At 47.8% G+C, this 21,418-nt stretch overlaps 1 protein-coding gene across 7 annotated transcripts in view; it reads right to left on the bottom strand.

The window, feature by feature from the left end:
- LOC146045303 (anillin-like) overlaps positions 1–20,671 on the bottom strand; it is a 107,599-nt gene extending 86,928 nt beyond the window's left edge. The window contains exons 1-5 of one of the 7 annotated variants that reach the window (XM_083164060.1): positions 20,386–20,671; positions 18,363–18,435; positions 17,704–17,910; positions 17,350–17,405; positions 63–117 (exon numbers count right to left, since the gene is read on the bottom strand). In XM_083164060.1, coding sequence (XP_083020186.1) covers positions 63–117; positions 17,350–17,405; positions 17,704–17,910; positions 18,363–18,435; positions 20,386–20,490 — 496 coding nt within the window. In that variant the 5' untranslated portion in view covers positions 20,491–20,671. The other 6 variants (XM_083164059.1, XM_083164062.1, XM_083164061.1 and 3 more) reach the window with 6 other exon arrangements.
- Positions 20,672–21,418: the final 747 nt, after the last annotated feature.

Below are 21,418 nucleotides of genomic sequence, written 5' to 3'. Positions count from 1 at the left end.
GAGACCGTGTTCAGCCGATATCGGCCCTTATCCTTTGCAAGTGATGTAGCATTGGGCATTACCTGTAACGGTCTCCGCTTCCCCTTCCAGTGCAGGATCAGCGAGCACATCACTGTTCTGTAAGGAGACATGGAGAGCAGCAGATGAATAAGGCCTCTGCTGATCCCCATCTACGATATGTACAGGACGACTCCTCATTAGGGCTTAAGGGAATGCATTTAGTGGTGCGCACCTGCTCCAATGTCACACATGGTACCCCTGTAATGACTAGGGTGCCTTCTATCCGCAAAGCTTGCACTATGCACCCAGATTACAGCTGTATACTGTATGTATTGGAGCAGGATCTCTAAACAGTGAGGTACCCAGGCTCCCTCCATTAGACCAGTCCTACATACACCAAGTCTCCCTGTACTACAAGATTTAGGAAAAGCAGAGAGGTTCTAGAGAGGAGGCAGACTGTGCGCAGGCTTTGTCTGGGCCCTTCCCCTCTAGCCAGCAGTGCAGTAGACTCTACTAGGGTCTACTGTGCATGCTCAGGTCTCCGGGAAAATGGTGAGGTAGCCATTTTATTAGTGATATTTACTACACATGCGCAAAACTCTAAAAAAAAAAAAAAATGGGCAGAGCAACATATTCTTGGCAATACCTGCAGCATTGCGGCTACCAACATGAGACTCTGGGGGGTAAGTATGAATGCAGGGCGTGTTCCTGTGACAGGCCACGCAGGGAATCCGGTGCCCGCTGTTCTGGGTGTGAAAGGACCAAAGGAACAGCCCCAAGATACCCTGCAAGTAGATACGGTAGGAACTCAAGTAGTAGTTGGTTTACTAGACTCTGGTGCTGACGTGACTCTTGTGCATTTAGCACTAGGGAGTCCCAAGAACTTTATTCCTGAGACTGTGGCTGAGCGATGTGTGGGTGGGGGAAGCCCCAGGGATGTCAGCATACTGGACAATGTACCCGATATAGTATTGGGGGACACTGATTTGGGGAGGAGGCATGCTGCATATGAAACTGATAATGTCATTAATACTGCAATGCTATTCCCTAATCCTGTTTCTCCCCAGGTGATCAATGCTGAAAAACAAAGCAGCAGTACAACTGTATGTGATGTTGGTAATGATACAGTGGTATTAGCTAAGGATGCTTCTGTTCCTCAGGTGACCAATGCTGAGCCAAACAAAAGTAAAAAGGAGCGAACGGCGATTAGCCAGGATAGACCATAAACTATAAGTCTGGGCTACCAAGGCCATGAAGTGCTCCCATTGTCTAGCTGTTATCAGGATGGGGGCAGGGAGGTAGCAGGGAAAGTATAGGGGGAAGGAAAGAGAGAAGCAGGTAGTAGGCGCCTCCCCATGGGAGTAGACCCATACTTAAGGACAGGACAGGTATGGGGGAGGATCAGAGAGAGCAAGCAGTGCACGTAGTAAGGATTGTGCAAAAATATGTGAGAGGGTTACAGAAGTGTGTACAGTATCCTTGTCCGAGAATGTGGTAAATGTATCAGTGTTAGGGGTTGTAGAGAATGTAAAGGCGCCCCCTGTAATCACAACCCAGGAAAGCTGTGAGTTAATCTCTGCCTGTGTAGAAGGTGGCTCTCTAGCAAAAGATCCCCCTTCACCCCCCTCCCCTCCTGTAGAAGTGAATAGCTCAGACAGGATGTTTGTAGAAAGTGGGCTGCCATATCGCGAGCCCAATACCTCAAAAGGTCCCCAAGAATGAGGAACCTGGCAGACAGCTGATCCAGCTGGTGTTCCCTCAGGGAGAATCTGAATGTCAGCTTAAAAGTACGGTGCCTTATGGAATAGATGAACTGTTGCCCACAGGCTCAGATCAAGGTATAGACAGCAAAAAGGTATTGTGGTGTGTGGGAGACAATCCAGATAACGAGACAGTAACAGCAACAGGTTCCCCACCCAGAGTGGAATGGTTACACTCAGCTCCTTTAACCTCTGAAGGACTTGGCTGTGTTGTGTCCAAGACAGGGGACAATGACGTGCTGGTATTCCCCCTTGTAGAAACGTGCCCCCCTTCACAATTCACACACAGACACAGAGAGCGAATCTCCTCACACAAGCATAAGGTGTGAGACATTGAGTGAGTGGACCTTCCCCCCAGTGAAGGGGAGGGGAGGTCAGTCAGCTCAGGATGAGAGGCTCTGGGGGGAGGACATGTTTCAATTTGTATGTAGTGCTGGGAGAATGCCCCAAACCTGTGGCATAGTTAAACATGGAGAGTTACGAGTCACAGGGGGCGAGGGTGACAATGTTAGGACCATGGCTGGAATTATGTTCATCATAGTTATGGTTTACCTTACATTGTTCCAAGGAACATTACAATCTCTGCTAGCATTGGCCCGAAGTCACCTTACGGCTGCTGAAGCTAAGCACAGGTTCTGGAATGCCTACACCACAGGGGAATGCCCGTTTGGGGCGTGGCAGAAAGTGCTGGTATTGATCTCAGTGAGTCAAGCCAAACTGCCAGCTGCAGGTGAGAATCCGTGCGCAGGAGTCCCACGCACAGCTGGGGTGGGCTGTGTTAATGCCAGCCAGGATGGAAAAAGGGGACACAGCGTCCACTATATCAATGTGCTCACAGACTATGGGGGCAAGGACACGTGTGCTTGTAGTTTGCCATCTCCTGGGAGAGGAGCAGGAACCAGACCCTTTCCAGCCCTAGCAGCGGAGGCCAAATATAGGGAAGTGTTAGTAGAGATTCAGCGGAATCAGTCTGGTCTCAGCACAGAGACCACTGCAAACCATCCAGGTGGTGTAGTTAATAGCACACTGATGAGACGGTGACGTGCGTCACCGCCTTTGTGCGCCATTTTAAAGGGGGAGGTGTCAGGATATGATCAGGTGACGGATCAAATAAATCATGCCTCCAATTATTATGTGTCAGAAGAAGGCATTTCATGTAGTCTGTTCGTGAAATCATGTCTTCTGTTATTATTGTGTGAAAAAGGGATTTTTGTAAGAACTTACCGTTCAAATCCTTTCTCTGGTATGGTCCTGGTGACAGCTTCAAATTGGGATGTAGGAGGGTCCGCAGGAGCCAGGCACCTATCCTAAAGCTTTTAGAGAGGTAGGCTCCTCCCACTGTATCCCAGAATCCTCAGTTCAACTTTCAAAGCCACTGGAATACATTAATTCAGTACAACGCCTGAATATATTATATGCACAAACTTTAATTTTACCATCATAACATGACATATCATGAAAACGGCAATATTTACTGAGCGTAAGGGAGGGATCGCTGTGTCACCAGGACCATATCAGAGAAAGGGATTTGAACGGTAAGTTCTTACAAAAATCCCTTTTTCTCTTTCAATGGTCCTTGTGACAGCTTCACATTGGGACGTTCAAGAGCCGGTCCTTTGGGAGGGTACGCTCAGGTCTGTCTTCAGTTCTCAGCACTGCTCGCCCGAATGATGCGTCCTCTGACGCGAACTCATGGAACCTATAGAATTTGGTAAAAGTGTGAACAGATGATCAAATGGCAGCCCTGCATACTTGCTCAGCCGTAGCCCCCTTGGAGCACCGCCCAAGAGGTAGCAACTGATCTGGTGGTATGTGCGTGTATCCTGGCAGGTACAGGCCTACCAACCTTAGTATATGCAAAAGCAATTACTGATCTCAGCCACCTAGCAATGGTCTGTTTTGAAGCGGGCCAGTCAATTTTGTGTACATCGTACAACACCAGCAAACAATCCGTGTTACGGAATTCCCTAACTCTGTCCACATAAATGCGCAAGGCGCGAACAGCATCCAAATTCCTCAATTTGTCCCTTTTTTGGAACCCTCCAAGGGTTGAAACACAGGAAGAACAATATCCTGATTTAAATGAAAAGAAGAAACCACTTTTGGTAAAAAAAAAAATAATAATTTGGGACTGTTCTCATCACAGTCCTATCATCATGAAAAAACAAAGGAAAGGAGGCTTACAATACAATGCTCCCAATTCCAAAACTCTTCACAGAGGAAATAGCCAACAAAGCGAATTTCCAAGTTAGAAATTTCATGTCAGCCGACCTTAAAGGTTCAAAAGGATATTTTTGAAGAACATCCAACCCCAAGAACAAATCTCGTGGTGCAACAGGTTGTTTGTATGGGGGTTTAACCTGGTAGCCCCTTGAAGTTAGGTCTGCACTTCCAGAATCATAGCCACTCTTCTGAAAGAAAATAGACAAGGCCGAAATCTGAACCTTGAGAGACTGAAGACTCAGTCCTGATGAAAAACCATCTTGTAAGAATTCAAGTAACTAAGTCAACTTGAATCTGGCGGTGTGAGCCTACTGCCGCTCACACCATCTAATACAGGTCTTCCAGACCCTGTAATAATTTGCTGAATACACCGGCTTCCTAGCCATAATCATAGTATGAATCACTGCCTCAGAGAAACCTTTATTCTTCAAAATGGCGGTTTCAATAGCCAAGTTGTCAAAGATAGTCGAACGAAATCCTGACGAATGAATGGATCTGGTCCTAGAAGGTTTAGACCTAGAGGTAGACGCCATGACTCTACGGATACACTCCGAATGTTGGAATACCAAGATCTCCATGGCCAATCCGGAGCTATCAATATGCCAGCAATCCCCGAGGATTTGATTCTCTTCAGTACCCTGGCAAGCCTCGGAAAGGGAGGGAAGATGTATGCCAGACTCCCTATCCACGATACTGTCCTAGCATCCACTGCTTACGCCAGTGGATCCCTAGTCCTGGAAGAAATCTGGGTACTTGAGGATTGAACCTGGACGCCATTAAATCCACCTCAGGGAGTCCCCAGCGAGGCACAATCTCTTGAAACACCTGTGGATTCAACGCCCATTCTCACTCGAGAAGTTCCTCTCTGCTCAAAAAGTAAGCTTCCACATTCCGTACTCCTGGAATGAGCACTGCAGACAAGGCCGGAACATTCTGTTCTGCCCAACTCAGAATTTGCGACACTTCCTGCATCGCCATCCTGCTGCGAGTGCCTCCTTGATGATTCAAGCATGCTACCGTCGTAGCATTGTTTGACTGGATTCTTCTAGGTAGACCCTTTAACCTGTTCTCCGCTTGAGATAAAGTTTTCCCAAATGCTCGAAGTTCCAAAATATTGATAGGAAGAGAGGGTTCCTCTTTGGTCCACAGACCCTGAAGCCTCAAAAAAACAGCAGCTCCCCAGCCTTTCAGGCTGGCATCTGTGGTCACCACCAGCCAATCCCCTGTCTGTAGAGACCGACCCCACTTAAGGGTGTCTACGTCTGCCCACCATTTCAATGAGAACCTGGTTTCCGATGTCAGTTTGACCGTCCTTGATTTCATGGACTTTGGGTTTCCCGACCAACTAGTTAGAACGTTGCATTGACAAGCTCGAGAATGGAATCTGGCGTACTGTAGAGTCTCGAATGTCGCGACCATCTCGCCCAGTAACTTCAGGCATCTCCAAACCGATGGATCCGTAATTCCAATATTGATGTCACCAGTAGACAAATGTCGCTGGCCTTTGACTTTTGGAGAAACACTCAATGTAAATGCACTCCCAGGACGGAATCCTTTGTGATGGCACCAAGTGCGACTGTTAAAAATTCAGCATCCAGCCGTGATTCTGTAAAAAACAGGGTGGACTATGCTAAGTCCTGTCGTACCTTTTCTGCCGACTGCTTTGAACAGCAAGCTGTCCAAATAGGGAATAAACTATTATTCCCTTTTGTCTGTGGGCTGCCGCCATAACAGACATGCTCTTTGTGAACCCCCTCGGGGCCGTAGCCAGACCGAAGGGCAAAGCTTGAAACTGGTAATGCAAATCACCAATTGCAAAACGTAGGAGACACGGATGCGCTCTGTAAATGGGCACATGTAGGTATGCATCCTGGATATCCATTGACGGCAAAAATTCTCCTTGGTCCAGTCTCAAAAGCACTGACTTCAGGGATTCAATTTTGAAATGGACCACCCATAGGTGGAGATTTAATGACTTCAAATTCAGAATGGGTCTGAAAGATCCATCTGGTTTTGGTACTAGGAACAGAAAGGAGTAGAAGCCCTTCTTTCTCTCTTCCAGTTGAACCGGGACCACCACTCCTTTTTCCAGAAGAAACTGGGCAGCCCCTAATAGAGCTGTCCTGAGTCGAGACTCTTTTGGAAGCGGTGTAGGTAGAAACCTATTTAATGGAAAGCCACTGAAATGCATTTTGTATCTTTGAGAGACAACGTCCAGGACCAAAGGGTCCCTTATCAGCTAGGCCCAGGAAACTCGAAACTGCAGAAGGCGACCCCCCCCCCCCCCCATATGAGGACAGATAAGGGGGAGTCTCCTGGCAGTCATACTGAGGACTTATCTTATCCTCACCCTTGGTACTCTGTTTCTTATTGAACGCACCAAAACGGGACTTTGAGACATTCCCTTTTCCCGGGTGAGACTTTCTTCTGTAAGATTGTCCTTAAAATGACGCACCTCCTCTGAAAAAAACGACAATCTTGAGGCTTGCTTAACTGATGAGGCAGGGAGAAAAAAGGTACTTTCCCCTCCCCATGACCTGCTTAATAATATCCTCCAGTTCGAAACCAAATAATAATACGTTCCCCTTAAAGGCTAAGGCTTCTAAAGCCTTTTTTTTTTGGACTCATGAATCATAATACATAAGGCATCTGCCCATACAATATGGCTTTTGATACTGTGACAACACTACTGGAGTAGTGTTTGAGGGCAGGTATATTTCTCCCAGGTTCTTGTCCTACACCTTTTAGAAACAGGTGTTTTGCCTCACAGATTGCTAATCAGCAAGCAAGCTGTGAAAAGGCTGCCAGAATCAGCAGTGTGAGCAGACTGCCTGGGGAGACTGCAGAATCTCTGTGTGAGAAACAAGCTGCCTTATACAAGTGAGCCACCCAGTGTTGACTGGGAAACTTTGTGTTTTGTTTAGAGATAGTTAGGAATATCCTGTGTTTAGTTAGTGCCGGACAGGCAAGGTATTTTCTTTTGTTGTTTATTTTATTTTCTGCTGAATAAAACTGGTTGCGGCCAGTTGCACCACAAAGACTGGACTTATATGATTTCTCAGCTGCTGCTGGCTGCCTTCTACATCCAAATTCCCCTACAGTGTTACAACTTGGTGGAGAATGCGAGCACTCCGTTCTGTGCATAAGTGAGAGCCGCAGCTGTGTGAGCCCTGCAGAAAACAGTGGTTTATGCAGATACAGCCCAGTGTGAAGTTGCTGAGAATTGCCTGAGGATTTTATATATGTCCTGGGTGAAAGCAGCTACAAAGCCACCTGAAAAATCTGTCAACATGGAGGAACTGCTTAAAGCCTTGCTGCAAGCTACAGTGGTACAGCGAGAGGCCACAGCAGCTCAGCAGGTGGCCATTGAGGAAAATAGGAGAGAGCAGCAGGCGGCAATGGGTGAACTTTGCAGGCAACAGCATCAGGATAGAGAGGCCTTAACCGAAGTGGTGCGAAGCCTGGCAACACGGATCGGTGATGTGGCCGTCAGTGCTCCAGCCAGCTCTAGTTCTATCCGGGCCAGTCACTTCCTGCAGAAAATGACTGAGACTGAGGATGTGGAGGCCTATCTGACCACGTTTGAAAGGACTGCTGAGCGTGAGAACTGGCCGGAAGCTCAATGGGCCAGTCTGCTAGCACCTTTTCTCTCGGGTGAGCCCCAAAAAGCATACTTTGATTTAAGCCCTGCAGATGCTCGGGACTATGACAAGTTAAAAACTGAGATCCTAACCCGCCTGGGAGTCACACTGTCCGTAAGAGCCCAACGGGTGCACCGCTGGGTATATGCCCTGGAGAAGCCTCCTCGCTCACAGATGCACGACCTTATTCAGCTAACCAAAAAATGGTTACAGCCAGAGACATTAACTGGTCCCCAGATGGTGGAAAGAGTCGTCATGGACCGCTATTTGAGATCCTTGCCTGTGGTCCTGCGCAAGTGGGTGAGCCATGGAAATCCGGATACTGCTGACCGGTTAGTGGACATGGTAGAGAGGTATCTGGCGGCAGAGGAGTTACTGATGACCACCCAGCACCCCACAGATCCCCGACAGCGCCCTTCAGTGAAGACTGGTAAGACTGTTCCATGGGAAAATGTTGCTGGGCGGTTAAGAGAGCGCAAGGCTGGAGAGACTGTAAACAGTGGCCCTGGAGACAGGCCAATGGGACTAGAAAGGTCTATGCTGCCCAAACGGGTTGATAATCGTGTGATTAAATGTTTCAGGTGTGGAATGCCAGGTCATGTTATTGCTAATTGCCCAGTTACGCAGGAACCCATGCAATGTGATGCTGCCTTTGAAAATCGCAGAATGTCTTTCTTTGCTAGATTAGCTTGTACTGTGGTGCCTTCTCCTAAACTCGAAAGACAAATGTGTGATGTGTTCTTAGAGGGTAACCGGGTAGAGGCTTTGCTGGACTCAGGAAGTTTGGTTACCCTTGTGAAAGCTGGATTAGTGAATCCCTTAAAGGTCCAGCAAATACCTATTGGGGTTACTTGTATACATGGGGATACCCAACATTATGCCACTGCTGAAGTACATATAGAAACTTGTTGTGGGTCAGCAATTGTGAAAGTAGGACTGGTTCCCTCTCTGGTGCATGAGGCCATAATAGGGAGGGATTTTCCTCATTTTTGGAAGCTGTGGGAATCACGTTTAGCCACAGATGGGAGAAGTGAAGAGTCAGTAGTTAATGCCAATGATTTTGTGGATGTATGTGGGTCCTTTGAACCTTCTGACCCTTTACCTTTTGCTAGTTTGGCTGGGGAGGGGACAGATGGAGAGTCCAGTGAGGATCCTCTTGCTGGAAACGGAGAGATAGTTGTGCCCGATCTAGAGGTAAAGAAGGATTTATTTATGTCTGAACAGTTAAAGGACCCTACTTTATTGAAGGCTAGAGAAAATGTTAAAGTTGTTAATGGGGAACCCGTGGTACCAGGTGCCAAGATTTCTTATCCCCACATGGCTATTTGTAATGAGCTTTTGTACCACGTTGTCAAAAAGGGTGAGGAAGTGGTGGATCAGCTGGTAGTTCCCCAGCCCTATAGGAGAACGGTACTAGATTTAGCCCATAGTCATGTTACAGCAGGACATTTAGGGGCAGAAAAGACCACTGAAAGAGTTTTACAAAGGTTCTTTTGGCCAGGGGTGTATAAAGAAGTGTCTGAATATTGTTCTTCCTGTCCTGAATGCCAGTATCATGCCCCTAGACCTCATTTCAGGAGCCCACTAGTTCCCATGCCTATTATAGAGGTCCCATTTGACAGAATAGCCATGGATCTCGTGGGGCCCTTGTTAAAATCCGCTCGGGCCATCAGTATATTTTGGTAATAGTGGACTACGCCACTCGATATCCTGAGGCTGTCCCTTTACGCACTATCACAACCAAAGCGATAGCTAGGGAACTGGTGCAGGTTTTCAGTAGAGTGGGAATACCAAAAGAAATTTTGACTGACCAAGGTACTCCATTTATGTCAAGGGTCATGAAAGAATTGTGCAAGTTGTTTAAGGTCACCCACCTCAGGACGTCTATCTACCATCCCCAAACTGATGGGTTGGTGGAAAGATTTAATAAAACGTTAAAAAGTATGTTAAAAAAGGTTGTTGACAAAGATGGGAAAAACTGGGATTGTTGGTTGCCCTACTTGTTGATGGCCATCAGAGAAGTTCCGCAGTCCTCTACTGGGTTTTCTCCGTTTGATTTGTTGTATGGTAGACACCCCAGAGGGCTGTTGGACATTGCCAAGGAGACGTGGGAAGGACAACCCACCCCTTATAAAAGCGTTGTTGAACATGTATCACAAATGCAGGATAGGATTGCAACTGTGGTACCTATTGTCAGAGAGCACATGGAACAAGCCCAAAGTGCTCAACAGAGGGTATATAACCGGAGTGCCAAGATACGGGAATTTGCTCCGGGGGGATAGAGTTCTTGTGTTGGTGCCCACTGTGGAAAGCAAGTTCCTAGCTAAATGGCAGGGACCATTTGAGATTTTGGAAAAAGTGAATGAGGTCAATTATAAAGTATACCAACCAGGTAAGAGAAAACCTGAACAAATCTACCATGTTAACTTAATCAAACCCTGGAAAGATAGGTCGTCTCTGTCAGCGGAGCCTTGCTCTTTGGCGTCTTCACCTCAGTTGCTTCCCGCGGTGAAGGTGTCAGAGACATTGTCAGCTGATCAGAACAATCAGGTTAAAGAATTTCTCAACCGAAATAGGGAGATATTTTCAGAGCTGCCTGGCCAAACGACCATAATAAAACATGACATTGTCACTGAACCAGGGGTCAGGGTTCATTTAAAGCCATATAGGATTCCTGAAGCTCAGAGAGAAGCTGTCTCTAAAGAAGTTAAAAACATGTTAGAACTAGGAGTCATAGAGGAATCCAACAGTGAGTGGTCCAGTCCTATAGTTCTCATCCCGAAGCCAGATGGTAGCATACGCTTTTGTAATGATTTTCGTAAATTAAATGAGGTGTCCAAATTTGACGCATACCCCATGCCCCGTGTGGATGAGCTTATAGAAAGGCTGGGAACAGCCAGGTTTCTCACCACATTGGACCTGACTAAAGGTTATTGGCAGATACCCCTAACTGATAGCGCAAAAGAAAAAACAGCCTTTTCGGTTCCAGAGGGACTTTTTCAGTATAAAATGTTACCTTTTGGGTTGCATGGGGCTCCAGCAACCTTTCAACGGACGATGGATAAAATTCTGAGGCCCCATAGAAAATATGCAGCTGCATATTTGGATGATGTGGTAATTCACAGTACGGACTGGGGGTCCCATTTGGTTAAAGTACAAGCAGTACTGGACTCAATCAGAGAAGCAGGCTTTACTGCTAACCCAAAGAAGTGCTGCCTTGCAATGGAGGAGGTTAAGTACTTGGGCTTCACCATTGGTAGAGGTCTGATTAAGCCCCAATTAAATAAAATTGATGCTATTTAAAACTGGCCTCGGCCAGTGAATAAAAAACAAGTAAGGGCTTTTTTGGGAATAACAGGGTATTACAGACGATTTATTCCTTATTTTGCAGCCACAGCAGTGCCTTTGTCAGACCTTACCAAGGGGAAGCAGTCAAATACGGTGAAATGGAACCCTGATGCAGAAAAAGCGTTCCAAGCGTTAAAAGTGGCTTTGTGTTCACAACCTGTACTGATAACGCCAGATTTTTCAAAAGAATTTGTTGTACAGACAGATGCCTCAGAGGTAGGGATAGGGGCTGTGTTGTCCCAAACCAGAGATGGGGATGAACACCCTATCATCTATTTGAGTAGGAAACTCAATGAGCATGAAAAAAGGTATGCCATTGTGGAAAAGGAGGCTTTGGCCATTAAATGGGCATTGGATACCTTGAGGTATTACCTCTTGGGAAGACAGTTCAGGCTAGTGACAGATCTTGCCCCTTTAAAATGGATGCATGTAAACAGAGGTCAGAATGCTCGGGTAACCAGATGGTTTCTAGCATTACAGGATTTCAAGTTTAAGGTCGAACATAGACCAGGTTCACAGTTGGCCAATGCAGATGCATTGTCCCGCACCTTCTGTTTGGGGGCTACAAGTGTTCCGGCCCCTAGGTCGAAACAGGGGAGGGGGATATGTGACAAGAACACTGGAGTAGTGTTTGAGGGCAGGTATATTTCTCCCAGGTTCTTGTCCTACACCTTTTAGAAACAGGTGTTTTGCCTCACAGATTGCTAATCAGCAAGCAAGCTGTGAAAAGGCTGCCAGAATCAGCAGTGTGAGCAGACTGCCTGGGGAGACTGCAGAATCTCTGTGTGAGAAACAAGCTGCCTTATACAAGTGAGCCACCCAGTGTTGACTGGGAAACTTTGTGTTTTGTTTAGAGATAGTTAGGAATATCCTGTGTTTAGTTAGTGCCGGACAGGCAAGGTATTTTCTTTTGTTGTTTATTTTATTTTCTGCTGAATAAAACTGGTTGCGGCCAGTTGCACCACAAAGACTGGACTTATATGATTTCTCAGCTGCTGCTGGCTGCCTTCTACATCCAAATTCCCCTACAGTGTCACAATACCCATGCAGACGCAATAAGGGGTTGGAGAGTAAACCCTACGCCCTCAAAAATTGCTTTTAGGTTCCCCTCAAGTTTCTTTTAAACGGGGTCTTTGAATGCAGCACCCCCTTGAACAGGAAGCACTGTAGCTTTAGATAACCTGGTCCCCGATGCATCCACCAAATGGACCTTTTCCCAGGGAGCCACATGCTCTTCAGGCAAAGGATATAGACTAAAAAAACTTTTAGGTATCTGTATTCTTTTATCGGTGTTTTCCAAACCCCTACCAATAAATCCTGTAAACCTTCATCTGCAGGAAAGGTAATCGTATCTCTGCGCTGCCTTTTAAACAATCCCTCCAAGGAGGTTGTGTCTTCATCAGACAAGCTTAAAGCTTGTTTTACTGCAATGATTAAGTCCTCCACACCGGGGGCCGATATATCATCATCATTGTTGCCCTGATCCCAGGGCACATCATGACTGCACTCCCCTTCCTCACCTGAATCTACAGGCCTAGATACATCACTATCCAACAGTGCATTAATCTGTTATTATTAGCAGTATCCTGCATTACTCGCAGTAAGCCTGGCTCTCTGTCTTTTTTAAAGGAAAAGAGCAAGGGAAATGTTGGGAAGACGATCTAGGTGACTGAGAAGTGACCCAACCATCCTTCTGCTTGCCAAACAACTGCACTAAAGCAGTAACCGACCTGTCAAGGGCTATAATCCATACAAGTTCTGTCTGCTGTGTCCCTTGGGTTTCAACACCAAAGGGCCTCACAGCTGCGCACGCAGAGCACAAATCCTCCTGTGTCATTACTGTCAGAGGTTAAGTGTATTTCACAAATACTGCATGCGCTGAAAGAGTTAAGGGCTCCCTCCCCCATAAACAGAATGCTCATCTGTCATGATCATAAATCACACAGTATAAAATGTCAGGCGAAAATGTAGTACTTATCTGTCAGAATCAGAATCAACTTTATTGGCCATGTGTGCTTGCGCACACTAGGAATTTTTTGTGGAATTACAGTGCAGCATCAAGCGGGGATGAAGGGGGGGGTCACATTATATACATTCCATTGAGACATTATACACATTACATTGAGAGCATTTAGACATCACATGCCCGCCGAGCTGCGCAGCGCCTAGGCAGCCATCAGAGGCGCCACTGGTCATTGCAGCAGCCGGGTAGGTAATAGTACAAGCAGAGACAGTACAGTTATCACACAGGGAACACACACCCGCCAAGCTGCACAGCGCCTAGGCAGCCATCCGCGGCGCCACTGGTCATTGCAGCAGCCGGGCAGGTGACAGCACAGATTAAATCAGGGACAGTACAGTTATCACACAGGAGACACAGGATACACATTGCTGGGTGCACAGCTCCTAGGCAGCCATTTGCGGCGCCATCTTAAAGGCTTACCAGGCCATCCTCCTGTATGGAGAGCCAGCGCGGGCAGCGTGGACAGCACAGGCAGTGGCCGGGGGTGGAAAGAGTCAACGAGGCTTGGAGTCCATGAGGCCTGGGATAGATAGTGATAGATAGTGAGGCCTATGGCTAGGCCCTCTCTGGCCCAATCTCTGGAGCCATACCTTCTCCCGGGCACCACGTTCATCCAGAGATCCGAGGGGCCAGTCGGGCTTCCCAGCCAGGGCCTGCCTGCATGGAGTCTCCTCCGCAAGTGCCGGGATCATCTGCTGCAGGCCAGGGTTCTCCTCAGGAGGCCCGGATCCTTCACTGGGGCCGGGGCTCCATCTCTGCTGCGGCGGCCGGGGGTCCCGTTGGCACTAGGGACAGCAGCAGGTCCTCACTGCAGCATCATCTGGGCGCCGTCCATCTCCCCCTTCCTGGGGGGGGGGGAGAGGAGAGACACGCAGCGCCGGGGGGGGGCACAGCGCTCCTTCACTCTCTGACTCCTCCGTTCCCCCTGCCGCTCCCCGCCGCCACCAGCACCTACTCCATGGGCCGGGCAGCTCTCCTGCACGCGACCATCCCCGGCCCCACCGGAAGTCAAAACAGTTCCAGGAGCCTTCTCCAGAACGTAGGGGTTAGCGCAGCCCAGGAGAATCAATCACTCGGCCAGATGGAGCTTTTCAGCTCCCTAGCCAGCGTTTCCCAAAATGGCGCCAAGCAAAGTGAGGGAAGTCAGATCCCACAAAGTGAGGGAAGAGACCATCTGTCCCTGCCACAGCGGGGTCTGTGGATCTTTGCCAACTACCCGCTCTAGCTGCTCCCATGTAGATACTCCTATTCCTTGTGCCTTCCCTTGCAATGGGAATCACCGTAAGGCCCTGTCGCAAGCTGCTGTCTTTTGGTGGAAGAGCTCAGCCTGCAAAACCCATGTAAAATGGCCGCCGCCATAACGGAGCGCCAATCTCCCATGATCCCCACCTGCGTGGAGCCGGTTCAGGGACACTCCGGGGCCCAGGCAGTCTCTGAAGATGAGAGAGCAAACATCTCCTCCGCACACAGGGAGAGGACAGGACGCGCTTCTGTCCGCCCCTGCTGTGCTGGCAGTGTGATGATTCTATGAGAATCCTCCACAATGCGTCCTACCTAAAGAAGTGTAAAATTAATAAAATAAAAAAAAAGGTACTTGTTTCCCAGCACGGCCACAACGATCATAATCGTGGTCATCGGGGGTAAAATCGGTTCCATCGCGGCCGCTAAAAAAAAATCGGGTGCGATGGGCCAGACGCGATGCCCGCGATTTCCCCATAGAGAACAATGTTAAATGCCTCAATTTACCCGCGATGACCACGATTTCCCATAGGAAACAATGTGAAATGGCTCAATTTAGCCAAATTATCATAGGAACAATAGTAAATGGGCCAAAAACACCCCTGAACATTGAAATGTCCCCCCAAAAGTAGTTGACGCCACCCCGCCATCAACGTGAACCCGAAGCGTGGCGAGCCCGCGAGGGGCGGCGGTACGCGTCCTCCGACCTTTTCATGCCCTACTATCCACTAGGGCGTGGAGTGAGAATAGAATAGTGTGGCGAGCGCAGCGAGCCACCGAGCCCGAAGCATGGCGAGCGCAGCGAGCCCCGCGAGGGGACGCGGATACCTTCACAGTTATACGCGTACCCTCGCGGGCTTCCCAGGTGTCCATGGCAACGCGGACACCTGGGAAGCCCGCGAAGGGACGCGTTTACCTGTGAAGGTATCCGCGTCCGCTCGCCTCGCTGCGCTCGCCACACTATTCTATTCTCACTCCACGCCCTAATGGATAGTAGGGCATGAAAAGGTCGGAGGACGCGTACCGCCGCCGCTCGCCACGCTTCGGGTTCACGTTGATGGCGGGGTGGCGTCAACTACTTTTGGGGGGACATTTCAACGTTCAGGGGTTTTTTTGGGGTTTCTGGCCCATTTACCATTCTTTCCTATGCTGATTTGGGTAAATTCATCCATTTAACATTGTTTCCTATGGGAAATCGTGGTCATCGCAGGTAAATTGAGGCATTTAACATTGTTCCCTATGGGGAAATCGGGGGCATCGCGTCTGGACCATTTAAGCATTTTTAGGTGCACACGACGCGACCGACACGATTTTTCACTGTTTTCAATGCAAAAATCGGGGGCATCGCGTCGGTCGCGTCGCAGGCCACTCAATTTACCCCCGATGGCCAAGATTTGTGGCCGTGCTAGGAAACAAGTACCTAAAAAAACACCTATCTCTAATCTTCGGCTGCTCAGCAGCCTCTTCAGAATAGAACCCACTCCGGTGGGCACCTAACATGAACTGAGGATTCTGGGATGCAGTGGGAGGAGCCTACCTCTCTAAAAGCTTTAGGATAGGTGCCTGGCTCCTGCGGACCCTCCTACATCCCAATGTGAAGCTGTGTCACCAGGACCATTGAAAGAAAAATCTATGTATTTCTTCTGTACTGGTGAACTATTGGTGACCCAGGGAGGTTGAGTCTGTATTCCCTCAGATTGACCATCTGTAGAAATCCTCTGAAGTTAAAGTTGTCAGATAAGATCTGAGACCCCTCATATACCATGGTCCAGAAGAGGTTAGAGATGGTCTCCTTCCTCTAGTGCAGATATCTTATCAGTGAAGCCTGTCTGTTACCCATACCTTAATAAGTGAGATGCATATCAATCACTTTGAAAACCGCAGACAAATTCTGCATGTACTGTAGAAGATACAAATATCTAGGGACAAGTTCCAGCAGGGAAAGGGTCAAAATCACAAGGGTGGGAGGGATGAGGGAGCCTGCAGGTACAGTATATCTGCTTCTCTTGTCAATATTTCAGTGTTACTTCTTCGGGGAACAGCAAACTGGCTGGAAGCAAACTGAGATTTCTTGTGGAGACCCCCACCCGTACTTGGGTGTAAAATACAGTCCTGTCCTTTTTCCCCTTTTATTTTATTTGCGTTGTATCAATGTGTGTACTTCTAAAATCATTGTAATATCCTGTAACCATTTTTATCACTTAAAGCTCTGTAGTATTTCTAGGAATAAATAATACATATTCCCAGTTCTGGTTTTGTGTTCTTAGGACCTTTTTAAGCCAAAGAAGAGCAGTCAGCATTACCTTTGTTTTTATACTGTATTGTGTGGTCAGGGGCAGCAATGCGACCTTGTGAAATTCAGAAGCACTAAATCAAGCCTGCTGGTGGCGGCGTACCTCATAGAGGGGACTCGTGTGTCCAAAGTGAGGATGCGACCAGGTGGGTCTGTGACAAACCCTTCCAAGATGGCGGCCGCCATCACAGGGGTCCGTCCCCAACAATCCCCTGCTATGCAAGGAGCCGGTTCAGGACACCCCCAGGGCCCAGGAAAACCTCTCTTGTAAGAGGGTTCTCAGCGTCCCTCTGCGCACAGAGAACTGACAGGACACGCTTCTGTCAGCCTCTGCTGCGCTCTCAGGGTGTGTAAACTTCTGTGAGAAGTAACACACTGGAAAACCTGCTCTAACTAGCGAGTTAATAAAATAAAAAATCTAGCTACTCTTGATAAAAATCCAAAGAAAGAAGCGTCTGCAGCAGCAGCCGATCAGCATAGCGCCCACTCCTGTAGCCACCTAAAACGAACTGAAGCATCATGGGATGTAGAAGGAAGGATCCTGCTCCCAAAGACTTTCAGCATAGGTGCCTTGGCTCCTGCGGACCCTCCTACATCCCAAGGTTAGCTGTGTCACCAGGATGGACAAAAGGGAGGTACCAGGCCTGTTTCTCATCCACCCTTGTACACTACAGGTGTGTTGGGTATAGGGTACACAGGAAAAAGGTCGACATGGGTTCTTAATTTTTTTTGTTCATGTCGACATAGGTCTACATGGACAATGTGTGTGAACTAATGACCGCACCTAGATACTAAAGAGTAGCTGCAACACTATACACTGACCTTGCCATTATCGGTTGGGGGCCCACAGTCCGGATCTTCCCCATCAGGAACTGCATCTGCTGGAAGATTGAACACATGACTCTTGCTTCGCCATTATACCCCCATCGTACAGTAAGTTACCCGATCAGAGCAACAAGTGAATTGTTCCAATGGGCACCCATTACTTTGGAATACCCGCCATCTGTTTCTATTCTTTGTACAGACTTCCCATGAGCTCCTAGATGACTCGCTATTACATTCACCCCACAATTCTACTCCTCCAACTTTATTCTCATTTTATGCTCAGAAGATAAATGCATCTGGGAAGAACAGTCAGAGGTCCTCACGGTCACCCCACGTCTGCAATCTGCACACCTCTCTTGCTGATGTCTCGCAGCATCTGAATACGGGATCTGATGGATGGAATCGCTGGTGTGTCCGGTTTAATCTCCTGTTCTGTGAGCCGCAGCAGTGATGACCAGCTATCCCTGCATGACACCTCCGGAGGATCCCTGTTCTCCTTCTCATCCTGTAAAGGAGTGAAACGTCTCTTTCTCTGGGACTTGTTTCCCGAGTCTGGACCTGAAGGAAAAAAAAAGCATGGCATAATCACAGGGAGGACCCCAATTACTACAGGAAAGACACAATGTACAGGAAACCTCTCAGACTTTAAACCATGGAATCACTGACCACAGATATACATGCAGCCTAATTTAGACCTGATTGCAGTACAACTTTGTTTTCAAAAAGGGTGAAACTGTGCTGCATTGCAGGAGGTCAGATGTAACATGTGCAGCGATAGTTAGATTTGGGTGTGGGGTATTTAAGAATAAAGCAGCCAGTATTTATGCTGCACAGAAACAATATAACTCCCCCAAACCTTTCTGCAGGTTACATCTGCCCCCCTGCAGTGCAGAATGATTTTGCCAATTTGTCCTGCACTCAGGTCAGAATAAGGCCCATGGAGCGAAGTTTAGGATCTAGCATAATGTGACCGCTCACCATACACCTTATACCAGCACATGAACACTCACATAGGCGTTTCAGAGGCTGACGTCTGGTCTCCATTGCATGCGTGCTGCAGATTCTGCACGTATCACTACCAAGCTGGAGGCAAAGAAAAAAGGGGTTAAACATTTTTCTCAACTTGAGGATGGTGTAGAAATACCCGGGCAGTCCCAGGAAGCGGCAGCAATACACCCCTGGCACAGAGCTCCCCTTCCTTGTCACAGTGTGGTGCCAGGGGTAGCAGCAAGTTACCTGCCCACTAGGCAGTGGGAGGCGTCAGTAACTGGTGCTGACTGAAAGGGAATCCCTATAACCCAGCAGTAGTGAAGCATGCCCACACAGGTTACTGAGAGCAGAGCAATCCTCCGGCCACTATCTTTGGTGGCACTGCAGAGCCACGGGGGCTGACAGGCTACAGATATTAGGAGCGAGGTCATCCAGCCACGGGGGCTGACAGGCTACAGATATTAGGAGCGAGGTCATCCAGTTTTTTTTTGTGATCCCAATGGGACCATCTCTGCGTATTCAATACACAGTATGGTGCCAGGGTAAGGGCGGCGCACACACACACACACAAATGCAGGGCTTAAAGTGGTCTTGCGCGCGCACACACATATGGTCAGGGCTTAAAGCATACTTGCCTACCTGACCCTATCCATGCGGGAGAAAATGCTCTGTTCCTGGACTTCCCTGATAATGTATGATTGCCATCACCTGTGGTGAGCTAGGTAGAGGTGTATCAACACAGGTGATGGCAATCAAACATTATCAAGGAAGTCCAGAAACAGAGCATTTTCTCCCGCATGGAGAGGGTCAGGAAGGAAAGTATGGCTTAAAGTGGTCCTGAGTGCACACACATACGGGCAGGGCTTAAAGTGGTCCTGAGCACGCATACATACATACATACATACATACAGGTAGGGCTTAAAGTGGTCCTGGAGAGGTGGGGGAACTCACTTCCCGCTGCCATCTAATTACCCATCTCCCCGTTTGGAAGAGCCAAGGCCTGTGGTTTTTGGCACACTACCTGTAAACTATACAGGTTGGGTATCCCTTATCAAAAATGCTCAGGACTAGAAGAATTTTGGATAACCGTATTTTAAAATATTTTTATATTTCAATGATGTATTTGCATTTGTGTTGTAGAACATCAAACATGAAATACACACAAATATAGGTACTTGTGTAGTATCATGGCACCCATCGCATCGCAGACCATAAGGCATGCGATGGGACGAGATTTCCCCCGATGTCATACAATGTTAAAATTGTATAGCATTGTATATGGCAGACAATGCGATGCGATTTTAAATTGTATAAGCACCCTAATGGGGGCTTACAATGTTAAATGCACCCCCACTATGAAAGTCAACCCGAAGCGTGGCGAGGGGCGGCGGTACGCATCCTCCGACCTTTTCATACCCCCACTATCCACGTCGGCGTGGAGTTGATTTTATATAGTGTGGCGAGCGCAGCGAGCCCCGCGAGGGGACGTGGAATACATGTAAAGTAATACACGTGCGCTCGCCACGCTTCGGGCTCTGTGGCTTGCCACACTATAGAAAATCAACTCCACGCCGACGTGGATAGTGGGGGTATGAAAAGGTCGGAGGATGTTGGCGGGGCAGGCATAGCCTGTACGGCCCTTAAATCACAATTCACACAATTCCATCCCAAGTCTCAATGATTCACTGTTGTGTGTCTGATCTGTTTCTTTGTGGTTGTTGTTGTCGTCGTCATTGTTAAAATCAGATTAGTCCTTTTGAATACACACAAAAAGCAGACAACCACAACAGATATAATGAGTCATTAGTATTTCTATAAGCCTCTGCTTATGTTCTCCTACAGGAGGGCTCCATCTGTAGCGCTCACCTGTGTGTTTGTCCCCCATCTGCATGACTGATTCACAAAACAAAAAACTAAGCCCAAAATAAAACAAGCTACTAAAAAAAATATAAGCCCCAAAATAAGCAATCATCAAATAAAATAAGCAACTGCAAAAAACAACACACCCAAATCTGCTTGTTATAAACTGACTTGGCAACTGACCCCACATTCCCCGCTCACCAGCCCAGGATCCGGGATCTCCTCCTCAGTGTCAGGTAGATGTGCGCGCGATGCTCCACTTTCAATCTCGGCGCCTAATATCAGCATGTGATTCTCGGCACTAGAGGCGCCAACTGTCGCCTAATCATTGCGGACATTTTTAGAAGTATCAGCCGATAAAATAAGGACTCTCGCATAACGGCGTCACAGGAAACAAGCAGATCTGCCTCTAGTGTCCGCTTGGATTAGCGACCTGGCGTCAGAATTCCGTCTGAGGGTAATGTGATTGGTTAGCACTAGGGAAAGGGGCGGGGACTCGAGGAGGACGTTTACAGTCTTCAAACTCTGTCTCCGCTCCGCCCTCTGCTGCTGACTTCTGGATTTACGGTAGCGCCGACCGAGTTCCGCTTTTCTCACCGGTTGTGTCTATATGCCCTTCCTGGAAAGGAGGTTATCCTTATGGTGAAGGGTAAATAGCTAAATCACTACAGAGCAGGCTTATTCCCCTTCACCGTAAGGACTTTTATGCCCCTAGTGGTCAGATCCTGCATACGAAGGGAAATTAGCCAGCTCAATAAAGATAATACTATATTCCCTTCGCCATAAGGATATTATGGACCAAAAGATGTTAAGACCTTATGGTGAAGGGCATATAGCCAGCTTTACAGTGATAATGCTATATTCCCTTCGTCATAAGGACATTATGGACCAAAAAATGTTTAGACCTTATGGTGAAGGGGAATACGGCAGCTTTATGGTGATGCTATATTCCCTTCGCCATAAGGATATTATGGACCAAAAGATGTTAAGACCTTATGGCGAAGGGGAATACGGCAGCTTTATGGTGATAAGGCTATATTCCCTTCGCCATAAGGATATTATGGACAAAAAAATGTTTAGACCTTATGGTGAAGGGGAATACGGAAGCTTTATGGTGATAATGCTATATTCCCTTCGCCATAAGGATATTATGGACCAAAAGATGTTAAGACCTTATTGCGAAGTGGAATACGGCAGCTTTATGGTGATAAGGCTA

The sequence above is a fragment of the Crinia signifera genome, chromosome 11 (assembly GCF_055691185.1).
Source record: "Crinia signifera chromosome 11, ASM5569118v1, whole genome shotgun sequence".
Taxonomy (NCBI): Eukaryota; Metazoa; Chordata; class Amphibia; order Anura; family Myobatrachidae; genus Crinia; species Crinia signifera.
This window is presented reverse-complemented; position numbering and strand designations above follow the sequence as displayed.